This window comes from Strongylocentrotus purpuratus, unplaced genomic scaffold (genome assembly GCF_000002235.5).
Source record: "Strongylocentrotus purpuratus isolate Spur 01 unplaced genomic scaffold, Spur_5.0 spur5_scaffold_15, whole genome shotgun sequence".
Classification (NCBI taxonomy): domain Eukaryota; kingdom Metazoa; phylum Echinodermata; class Echinoidea; order Camarodonta; family Strongylocentrotidae; genus Strongylocentrotus; species Strongylocentrotus purpuratus.
Genome location: NW_022145600.1, coordinates 30,866,461 through 30,879,268, shown reverse-complemented (window position 1 = coordinate 30,879,268; position 12,808 = coordinate 30,866,461). Strand labels below are relative to the sequence as shown.

The window sequence follows — 12,808 nt, the reverse complement described above, 5'->3', positions numbered from 1 at the left end:
GAAGCCAAATGCTACTTTACCATTTGTTTACACACTAAGCAAAGTACAATGTTTTATCAATAATTAAATATGTATTATGTAACAAACTGTTTCAAAAGATTTTCCTCTTTTCATTTCTCAAAAGGAAATTGTATGGAAAGTATAGTGTTTCCTCCCCTCCCCTCCCATCCCTCCTTTTTTCACTCTCTCTCTCTCTCTCTCTATATCTTCGTCCCCCCTCTTCTTGTTGCCTATGCACCTGCACATGCACCTGTTTTTTCTATCCCCCACATATGTAGTTCTTGGTCAGACTGACCAGTTAGTATCATTGTTCTATTCTAAATATCTCTCAATCATTATGAAAGTGTTGCCAATTTCTTGTTTATCACAAGTCCAAAATAAAAGTGACGACTCCTGAAATAAGACCCACTTCTTCCGTGAAAACCTGCGCCCTCGACAACTAATTATCCCCAAAAGAGGAATCTATTTCCATCTTTCGCCAAATGAAGTTCATCTCCAATTCTAATACGAGGTCACAAATAAAAATTGATTCTAAAACGATTCCTCTTCCTATAAGACATGGCAAGCTTCCAAGTGACAGATAAATTCACAAGGGATATATTCCTCATTTCTGGACTTCTATCAAATATCTCATTTCAATTATCATTTTACCTTCACTTTGATGAAGATAAATGCTAGGATATACAGTATACTGTATGTCACTCAAGGATATATGTATAGAAAGAATTTTTTTTTAGACCATCTGATGATTTAAATTGATTTTATTGGAGCAGAGATAATTTGTTAGTATCAAGAAAGTTCAATTGCCTGTAAACAGTTCCTACAGATTTTCAAAAATAGCCATATAATTCTCACTGAGGAAAAAAATTGATGTATATTTTACTGTTTATACATTTTTTTCTAAAGATTATCTCCTTTGCAAGGAATTTAGCATCTTGAATTATAAATTATGTCGGTTTTTCTTGGATGCATCAATCAACTTACAATCACAGTCCTTCTTCCGCAAATAATTTTATGTTTGATGAAATTTAGCATTCATGACAGTTAATCATTTCGTTTTTGAAATAACAATTGTTATATATATCTCCTTATTTATGATTCACTGTCAGAAAATTACTTTTTGTATTTTATATTGATATTGTTATCGAAAAACTGTTGTACTTATATATGAATGCAGAAGAAAATCAAATCATATCAAACTGCACATATTTTCCAGTCCATAAGAAGTTTCAACTTCCCTAATAAAAGATATCTCTTATTTTGAATTGAATAACAATCAAAGAATATAGATGAACATGTTTACAGGTCCAACCAGAGGTACTCAAACCAGAAGTGTTCCATGCTAGCATACCGGTAAGTGCACTGGTAGTTCACTCTTGCTTGCTATTCATGGCACGCATACTTCAAGGGCTCTAAGCCTGCGCTAATGCATTGCCCAGCCGAAAGAGGTCCTGTGCGGCAGGCAAGCAAACTTCAGCCAGACGAGCGATATACATTACGAGCACGTTACCAAACGTGTGCTCGGTATTCAAGCCAAGAGAGGAACGCAGACATTTCATTAATGAACCAACTCTTCCAAAGCCTATCTTCCCAAGCCTTGCTTCAGAGAGATAATGCACCAAATCATTGTCCTTAAAGGTCAGAAATCCAGAGAAAAAAAATACCTCACAGTGTACTTTTGAAATAATGCGTACATGCTAGTTGCTTTGTTTTCTTTTTATAAGATAATTTACAAAAGAATAAATTGAATTTTTAGAAAAGAAAGGATTCTAAAGCTTTCCCTACAGCTCAACATGATTACACTTTATTGTCTGTTTGGAGACAGAAGAATGACAAAGCTAATCTTGAGTTCTGGTATGGGAACCGTATTTTGAGAGAAAATTGCTATGATTTCTTCTGTATTGTTTATTTTGCAGTATATTGGTTGTTTGAACAAGTGATATAAAAACAAATGCACAAAAACTTACTAAGCATCATCTTCGATAAAAGCCACAACATTTGCACATAAAGACCTGTGTTAAGCACATGGTGTCGGGCCCACTTACTATCTTTCTAGGCTCATTACTCAGCCGCTATAAGTACATGACCTACTAAAATTGAAGTCACCCAAAGAAAATTCCCAACAACTGATAATTATGGATAATTTATATATGGATGGAAAGATTTTCTCTCGAAAACACAAATAATTTGTTGAAAAATCATATAGATATCATGGAAAGACGTAAAATGCAATTTTGTGGCTAGCGTTGTCTCCCATGTGATGTCATGAATCTTGACGCTCTCCAGAGGACCGCTGAAGGCAGAAAATCTGGATCTCAAAATTAACATTTTTGAGAGATGATTACTGCAGGCCCCAAACATATTTTGAAGAGGGAAGTTGTTATATTTGATCAGTAAGGCTTCCCCTTTGCATCAATTCAAAACACTTTTGATTCTTCAGGTGACTACTTTAAAATTCTAACCAGTCATCAGAGTGAGTTTGAGTCACATGAAATAAAAGAGAACTTGTAATTTCTGTCTTTATCCTTTTAGCCCAAAAGAAGAGGACAGGTATTTTTGGATTTGTTCGTTGAAGATTGACCAAAACATGAAATATTCATAACTTGAGATGGAAGTCTCATGTTTGTTTTGTAACAGCTCCATTCATGCATTCAATTGCAATATATATGCAATTTTCATCTGTACAAACGTACATAATCCTTTCTGTTTTCATACAATTAAAAATAGCACCAAAATCATACAATCTAAATTCACTGAATTCTTTAACCCATCTACATGTATATAAGTATGAAATTACTTCCATAAATTGAATTTTCATTGTTTCACAATCAAAAAGGTTGTTTTACCTGTGAGACTCTCACCTACTTTGTTACTGCAGGCATCATCAGAAATTCTCAAAGGTAAAACAACCTTTTTTTATTGTGAAACAGTGAAAATTCAATTTATTGAATTACTACTAACCAGATGAACTTCTTCAAGGATATATGAAATTACTTATAAATAAAAGATGTAAAGAAAAACAATTATCTAAACAAAATATTGATGTCATAGAACTTAATGATGACAAGATTGGTTCATCTTTAACCATATGGAAACTTCAGTCACATGCACCAGCTGTCAATATTGAGTTATTGATTAAAGTATCAAATGGTTTTTTGAAGGAGTGGATAGAAAAAAGATGTTCACATGAAAACCAATCAATCGATTAATACTATTTTGCCGTATGAAAACTTAAGTCCGACAGTTTGAAAAATCAATTTTCATGTTTTAATCATGTTTCTCCTTCAAAACAATAATTAAAAAAATTGCAGAAAGTGAGACATAAATTCAATCCTCAAAAGAAATTACCCCTGAGGGACATGTAAGCAAAACCACCAACAAGGACAAGGATGGTTTTTAATACTAAAATTAAATCAAATGTGCAAAGAAAAACAAGTTGCTCGCTCCAACAAAAGAAATAAATGTAAAATGTAGGCTTTTTACATCCACTGATTCAAAATTTGATGCTGGAAAAGTTCAACGCAAAATTGAGACGCTGTTTTAGTTTCATCTTCCAACTCCAACTTTGAGTAAGTAATAAAATAAAAAAATTGCTTGTAACAAAAAAAAATGATAATAATTATTTTAAAAATTAGTCAAAATAAGCCTTGTTATATTAGATTTTAAATGTATTTTATCTGTTTTGTACAAAGCATGTTCCTTCCATCACATTTCATATTTTTCCATAAAGAGAAAACAATCAAAGTTTTGAATCAAATCGTTATCAAGACTAACATTTTTCTTTCTGCTTATGGATTCAGCAGTCTACACACATACCTCTTGATAGTCGTTAACGATGACTAGCTCGATAAATTTAGTTTCAGAATGGACGTCTCTCCGGGTTCGGTGCCCGAGGGCTGGCTCCTCTGCTCCTTGCTGAAGTTGCTCATGATGTGATGAATCCACGTCAAACACTGCAGACAAATGATAATAATAATAATAAATGGAATTAGACACTCAAAGATATCATTAAACCTAAAAATAAACAGCAGTATTTTTAAAATTAAGTTGTAGTAAAGTGAATTATTGGCATTGGAGTTTGGGATCAGATAGCCCTTGGTTGATATTGGTGATGTACATTAGAAGAAATTGTAGAAAAACACCTCATTGCTAGAGACTGAAATGAAATGGATTTGACATGTATAATCAAACTTTCATCAAAAATATTTTTATCATACTACATGTATATTAATGCTAATATTGTGGCAAGGGAGAGGGAGCTGATTTATAGTTGTAATGTGCAGCTGTAAACCTGAGTGATAATCAATAACAATTAAACACTAATTTTGTAATCAATATCCCAACAATTGAATGATTTCCATTTTCCTTCAATTAAATTTTGTAGCTCATTGTCTAGAAGACATAAACGAAGGTCAGGTTTAATGTGAGGTTTTCTACAACTAACCAGCTGTGTCACAACACTTCAAAACATTAATGTCAATGACTGTCAATGTCACAATTATACATTACAAGAATAAATCCCCCCCCCCTCCCCCAGCATTCTTCATGCCCTTGTTCTATTTCACAGCCTCTCATTCTGCATTGTTTTGAAATATGTTGTCCATGGAAGACTTAAAAGCCTTTCAGTCATCACAAAATATTTACTCAATTTATAAGTGCATTGTGCATGTATCTTTATTTCTAAAAAACCTGAATAGGCCTACTGTTTTTAATCTTTTTTCTTGTTTATTCTTTTTTTTATACAGAATTTAACATAATTTCAAGGGCAAAGGAAGGAAGCATGATCTTTAGCGTTCGACTAAAATCATATCATGTGATTTCTCCTTTTATTTGCTTTTTACCCATTTAACCCATAATCAGCGTGAATCCTATCACAATAAATGTATAGGGTTTAATGACACAGATCAGCAAGAGCTGATTAAGTATAGGCCCATTTACAATACAGAAAAACCAATCTTGATAACCATTGGTTTTTTAACTAACATTTTAAACTACCGTATTGGAAAAAACAAAAACATAAAACAGTTGTTCACTTGTCGCTGCTTTACAATTACATGCTTTAGCAATGAAGCAAGGAGAGTCACGTTACCAAAAACTGGAATAGTTCATCAGTGTTTTGAGAGTGAGCATTTACACTGCAAAAAAACGGTGGAGTTTCGGCTGGCGTTTAAAAAAACAACACTCCAGAGGTGGATTTTTTGAGCAACTTCCAACAAAACTACGGAATGAAAGAAACACCAACGTTTTTTGGTTGCAGTGTAAATGCAGCTTATGATTCCTTATATCTTTACATCATAGAGCACCGATTGCAAAACATCATGAGGTAAATAAAGGCAAACAATCGCCTCATTTCCATCAAGCTGAGATATATTTGGTTAACTTCACAGTGATCATCACCAGCTGAGCTTTCTTCAACGCACTGCATTCTGGGATGCATTATTTCATTACAACATTTTGCTTTTGCCATTTAGTGAAAAAATATGAAAACTATAACCACATGCATAGCTTGCTACGACCTACAACAATTTCAGAAATTACGACAATTTCAGAAATTTCTACAATCACCTAAGTTTTCTTTTGCTCATTGATTGAGTTCTGTTTTTGTTCTTATTTCCTATAAAACCTAGTTTTCTTTTCAACAATCACTTGTCTATGTTCACTTTGAAAATATCTGTTTTTTCTAGTTAAGTTCTACTCTGTAGATTTTGATTTATATTACTACAGAGATTTATACTTTGAATTAATTTTTCATTTCATTTAAACGATTAAAGCAACATTAAAATTTCCACTTGTTACATTTCTAATCAGAAAACAACCTTTTCTTTTCTGATTAGAATTGTAAAATGTTGTCAGCCATATGTCGTGTCAAGCTGATGCGATTCTCCTATCGAGATCAATCTGAAACAACAGCCTATAGACAGAAGCTTGCTATCTACTCATATCGAGTAAGATAAGACATGGCAGAAATCACTGTTATTTCAGTAGCAAACATCCCAAAAGGCAATGCAATCATGTCAAAAATTTCCGCTCTAAAATTCCGCAACATTTTTTTTGAGGATCCACAATCAGATTACCTCCCAGCCTAGGTAAAAACACGACAAGGCTTTATGTAAGCGCTGGTTATTACGTCGCCCTCAACCAACTTCAGCTATAACCTAATTTTCTGTCGATTCCCTTCAGGCTTCGTTTCAGAATGGCGGATATACCTTTGGGGAAATTCATGTCTAGGGTTTCATACAATCTTTGGGGTAATCTAGTAAAATTCTGTTTTGATTTCTCAGCACCTTTCGAAAGCATCCCCATCACCTCTCGTCAAACCTCTTCCCCCCTTTTCAAAGGGCCTAGAGGCAAGAGACATTTCAGAGATCATGTTAAGTTGGAATTTCAAGGAAGAAGTCACAGGTTTTGAAAGGCCTGTCTTCATTAGCTCGAGATTGCCAAATAGCCGCAATTTCTGATTTGGGAAATAATCCCGAAGTTACAAATCGCGTTTTGATCAGTTTGAGATTCGACGTCGAAACTTGAAAGTCGACCTTGAGGAAGACGCACCGGACAAATAGCGGGATATTTTGCAAACTAACCCAAGATACCTTAGGATGATTATCCCGACCAAATATCCCGCTAATTGCAACTTCGGGCTGACAAAGACGCAAACTAACTGGATAATTTTCGATTGGGATAGTTGAAATAGCGGGATATTTGGCAATCTCAAGCTGATGAAGACAGGCCTTAAGTCAGCAAATGATGCTTGTTGCACAATCGACCAGCCAGGCTTATGTTGGCTAGAGAGAGAGAGGAAATGCAAGCAGATGCTGATGCGAGTGTCAGACAGATTATTTGTTTCGCTTTCTAGGGATTTTCAAGTCTTTTAAGGCCTCAGCTCTCTGCATCAATTTGAATACTTTCACCACAACCAAGTGCTCCTCTTGGTCTATAGAGGACGAGTAGAGCTGCTTATCGATGCGAATGTACATGTAGTTTGGGAGTTTATGGCCTTCAAAAGGACATCAACCTTTCAAAAATCTAACCAGAAATTGCACATGAATAATTCGGAAGACGTCATATTCATTTTTGTATAGGATTGAAATTATGAAAGTGGTGATAAACCTCTGTAGAGTTGTGTCATTTTTATTAAAAGTTAACTGTGATTCCACTGCAAGCTAAGGTCTAATATCTGATGTGTTTTTATATGTGTCACATTTGGCTGGAAACAAAGTTTACAACTTGCTTGCCAAGTTCACGTAATTTGATTTTTTTTATTCAAAAATTATTGCTAGGCATGTCTTTTTCTTCTTTCTCTTCAAGGCAACATATCTTATTTAGAAGACATACTTCATATACAATGCACTTATATCGTTAAGGCAGGAATTTATGCTTATCAAAATTGACTCGTAAATATAACTTGGAGGTAAATATATAGATCAATGCAAGGATAGCTGCTCGAGTCCTTCTGGTAATCAATACGAGCGACTTATTCTGACAGAAAAAACATTAGCCATTGATTTTCTCTCTTGGATGAATGAAATCCTCCTATCCCTTTCCGTCAACTTCCCTCTTAACATTAAAACCAGATCTCCCAGGCAAAGTTTTCCACTTAATCGTTATTAGCATAGATGCCCTAGAGATGACTGGATGATAGAGATAGCATGCCACATTAATGGATCGACATGTCATATTTGCTCCCTAAAGACTGCCCCGGGGGCCCACATCAAGGCTCAGATTTGTCTCTACTTTCTAAAAAAAAACATCCAAGTGCATTTGATAATTTGCATGTTATGATGGCCCAGCCTTCTCCGCGGGTCTCTAATCATAAATCATGCGTGAGTCATGCGCGCGGTGCTTTAAAAATTAAATAGAAATCATAATTTGTTTTGAGTCTGTAGCGTAATGCGATGGCAGTAATTAGGGCTTGCGTTAATCCGACATTTCCCCGCATAATCTTGAGGCATCTCGCCCCAGACCGGCCGGAGTGACTTATCTTGACGGAGCAGGGGTATTATGAATGACAAGAGAGAAGATCTGAGCTGGCGGCTCCCTGCCTCCACGCTGGATATAGGAAATTATTGGACATCATTGGCAAAATCCGTTCCTAAATCCAGTCTGACTGCACGTACCAGCCATGTCTCGGTTTCGCTTTCAATTGTTATATCGACTGCCTCAGTGAATTCAAAAGCTCTCAGATAATGATCCTTGTCTCTCTGTTCTGTTGTCATTTTTGACTGAAATTGGGGCAGATAACTTTATCCTGTGATTCAAATCTCTTTCTCTTGCGTCTCCTTTTGTCTCCTGTGACCTGTCTACTGCTAAAACTTTCAGATCTATTTCTGTCCTACTAACGAAACTGTATCATCATAGGAATGATTTTTCTTCTCTATTCACTTATGTTATCTTTGTTATTATTTGAGTAGCCAATTTCCTTTTATTTATTTTGGGTCTTTCTTCTCCCTATTGTTCCTCTCCTCTTCTCTCCATTGTTCCTCTCTTCTTTTATCTATTCTCTTTATTCATCTTGCAAGGTAAGATGAAGTCCTAAAACCACCTGTTATTTTTCTTTCTATACCACTCTTTCCCGTATAATTTCTTTTGTAATTCTGGGTAATATGTGACTTGTCAATCTGTTTACTTCAAAATATAGTAATTTAGTTTTAAATCAAACTTTGTATTTGCCTCACTGTCTATACAGCTATTCATAAATCATCCACGTCGCAATAATAATCCCACGGTCTCCTATTTAAACCTAAAATCTAATCAAATCAACTCAGAGTTGTGGTCAAAAGTCAAAACTTGTATTTACGTTAAAAACTTATCTTTCAAAATATACATGTACGTGCAAGAGGGCTATTGATTTCATCCAAAATAAAGTGGGAAGTTTAATTTTCTCCTTTGCTTCCATTTCCTGAAGATTTATCTGTGGTTTTTGAGGGGGATAAGCATATCTGCTTCACGTGTAACCCTATCTTCTTTCAATATTTGGCTACGGAGAAATATCTCTTACAACTCAACTGACATTTCAAATTTTGGTTACCCCTCGCATATCAGATATCCTCCATCTCTTAACCTTTCCCTTTTTAGTTATCTCTACTCTCTTAGAAAATAAAAAAAAAGTAGCCCACACAGAGTCCGAGATAACTTCACGGCGCTGCAACCCACAGCCTTGTGACGTCAAGAATGATTTCCTCTGCCGGTTCATGTGCGTGTGAATAATCTTTGCTGTTATGGGTTAGTGGTAGTTCATCAAGATGACAGTTGTCATAACTATAAGTCATGATGTCAAAAGACGGTTCACACTCCTGTTTCAAATGGATCTTGAAAGATTTCTCCAAGACTTTTCTGATGAAACCTACAGTTAGCAGATACTCAAGAAGGTCCTCTTCACTCAGAATTACGTATGTTATGTTACGCTCCTGGGATAAGTGATCTGCGGTCAATGTTCTACACTGCTAAAATTCCTAACCTTAACCCTAGATTAAACACTATACCTAACTCAATCCCTTATGCTAAACCTAATCTACATGTAAATCCTAACCTAACTCTATCCCTAATGCTAAACCTAATAAAAAAATCCAATCCTAACTCTAACACTAATGCTAAACCCAGGATAAAAATCAAACCAACCCTTTAACCTTTAAGTCTTTAACGAGATAATGCCCAGTGCAATTGTCAATGGAGCAAGATCTATCTTCATACAGCATTAACATTTGGTTCTTCTTCAAATAAATCACAAAGACCTCTTAGTGAAATTTGTGGCAGACTACTCCCATCAATTACATCCCACAAAATGTTATGTCTGAAATTAATCTCCTAGATAATAATATTTCCAAATGTGAAAGGGGCAATAACCTGATATCATATGGCTATCAGGTATGCAGTAGATCTTCTCTTTCCCCACTTTCCTAGAGTACTTACCCCACGTCTTCTTGTCACGCGTATCCTGCGGTCTGTAGACTAGATGTTGTTCGTCCGCCTCAAGCAGTGGTTCGATATAATAACTTTCACCATCTGCCATAAACACTCCACTGTGGGAGAGAAACAAGATAGGAGAGAAAAAGAAAAAATAGAGATGTATACACTTGATTTAGAAACCATTGCAGAGTACGATCTATAAATCTATTTATAAAAACCACTCACAGTAGTCTCAATGTAGCAGTTACATGTGTAAAGTATCAGTGTGAATTTTTTTTAAAGATATACTATACAAAACTATAAACTAAACTATAAAAACAAATGTGAAAGTTTTTATTAGTAAACTATTGTTTGTAATTCTATCACTAGCATGGACAAACAGAATAGAAATTTGTTCATAAAAATTAAACGTTTGTACATTCTATATGAATAAAAGCTGATTTCAAATACTGTAAAAGTAGAAATATTTGTGTTACATTAATTTTCCGCGGATTTCGTACTAAGACTGCCAAGTTCGAATATTAGAAGTCGCAAAAATATAAGAATGACTTCTTAAAGGAGCTACTCAAAGAAAATTCACTAACAACTGATAATTAGAACAAATTACATATGGATGGAAAGATTTTCTCTTGAAAAACAGGAATGATTTGCTGAGAAATCATATAGATATCATGGAAAGGCGTAAAATGCAATTTTTCAAGACCCTTCTTAGACCCCCAAGCGCCCCCGAACGTAAGCCAAACACACGATAGTGACGTCACACACTGGACAAACAGCTCGGTACCGGAGTCGCGCGTGTATTAGTCTGCAGCTAGCCAGCCGTGTCCCGTGTGTGACGTCACAAATATTGACGCTCTACAAAGGACAGCTGAAGGCAGAAAATCTGGATCTCAAAACTAATATTTTTGAGAGTTGATTACTGCGGGCCCCAAACATATTTTGAGGAGGAGAGTTGTTGTATTTGATCAGTAAGGCTTCCCCTTCACAATGATATGAGTTTTGCATCAATTCAAAACACTTTTGATTCTTCGTGTGTCTACTTTAAGCGTGTTTTGAAGGGGCTGAATTGCATGCAAAGCAAATTTAAGAACCAGCGAATATGTTTTGAGGTTGCTCTGCACGAAAAAATTATTCACACAAAAATAACAGCGTTTACAGTAATAGAATTTGCTCGAGGAATACATTCTCTCTCCAGTCTCCATATTATTTTTCTCTTTCCTTTCGGTTCGAATCTGTCTCCCTCTCTCGCTCTCTCTCTTTCCCTTTTCTCTTCACTATGTCTCCCTTTCTTTATCTCTATCTCTCTTTCCCTTTTCTCTTCACTATGTCTCCCTTTCTTAATCTCTCTATTTCACTGGTGATCATCATCCCTCTTCCTTTTTTCTATTGCACTCCCTCCATGAAACTTTAATGAGTACAAATTACGCACTTATCACATCACTCCTCCCCAGTCGAGTGATGGTTTTTAAAACCACTGAAGAGCCCTTGATATGATCCTCATTTGACTTGGTAATGTGCAATGCATCCCATCCATTTAATCTGCACATGATAAGACAAGATCTTCCGGTTGAGAAATCAAGCTTCTATGCTTTTCTTTTACAAGTCTGTCTCATCATCTCTATTGGTAGGTATTCATGTTTCATTTGCTTTGTATTCATTACTTACTGCACTACTAGATTACACAAACAGGTAAAATAATCTTTTTAAGGATGTAAGTAATGATATTCTAGGAAATTAATCGCAGGAAAATACTGAGAAAAATAATGAAACAGTCATTCTAGAGAGTACTTTGCAAACACCCTGGGAGCCTTTCCACAGGGTTTTGGTAATGTATAAGAATGCCAAAATCACAGAGAATGGTTAATGGTTAATAATGCTCTATCTTGTGTTGTTATCTGATGTATCGCTTTATTGTTTTATCATTTTACCTTATTTTGTACTCTTGATGGATTTATACTCTTATTCTGTCATGATGGTATTCTGTTTTGTATATTTTATTGGAATTGAATAAAACTGAATTGAATTGAATTGAATGGGAGATGGTGGCCTATCAAAGCCAGTATGATTCATGACTGAAATGATGCATACTACATTGTATATGTAATACAGGAATCTAGGAGATTGATTAGGTATGAATATAATTTACAATTCACATGTTGTGAAATCTCTGCAGCAACTACATATACACAGCTCAGGCACACACATGCATTCACCAAAACAACCAAAATTTTCAGTAAAACCAAATTGAGGAGATTGATTCTCTAGGACTTTAAATTCCAGTCAATTATGAAACACATCCCTTTTTTCCCTTCATCGCATATGACTCGTGCTCCAGTTTGCAGTCTATTTGGGATAAAAGTTCCCTACATTTTACATTTCCGTAAAAACCCAAATCAAGGTGAATGATTTGGTGGGACTTCAGGTTAAGGTTGAGTCAATTAAAACGCATATCCCCTTTTTACCCCCATATGACTCACTCTAGAGTTTTTCAAACCCTTTTAGTAAAAAAAAGTTTTTAAAACATTTTCTGTATAACAGAAATCAAGGAAATAATTTTCAGTTATATTTCCAAATATGGTCAATTATAATACACATACCCCCTTTTAAAGTTATACCCCATATGACTCACTGGACAGTTTTAGCAACCATTTTTTTTTTTTTTAAATTCTCTACACTTCTGTTTAAAAAAAATCAAGGAGATGGACCCTGTAAGACTTTACAGTAGAGTCCACACCCCTTATTCACCCCATGAAATGACTCATTCTACGATTTGTTGCACCCCTTGGGTAAAAACCTCTTGATGGGAACATTCTTCTTCTTTTTTCCGTAAAGAGAGGCATCTAATCATCCTTAGAGCTTCAGGTGTATCATCAGTTCATCTGTTTGGAGCCAGAAGGACGTTAAG

General features: G+C 35.3%; 1 protein-coding gene across 2 annotated transcripts in view; it reads right to left on the bottom strand.

Moving 5' to 3' along the window:
- Positions 1–12,808, bottom strand: part of LOC373195 (ADAM) — a gene marked incomplete at its 5' end in the record, with an annotated part of 63,781 nt that overhangs the window by 24,955 nt on the left and 26,018 nt on the right. For both annotated transcript variants that reach the window (NM_001366411.1, NM_214470.2), the window contains 2 exon segments: positions 3,817–3,953; positions 9,907–10,016. In NM_001366411.1, coding sequence (NP_001353340.1) covers positions 3,817–3,953; positions 9,907–10,016 — 247 coding nt within the window.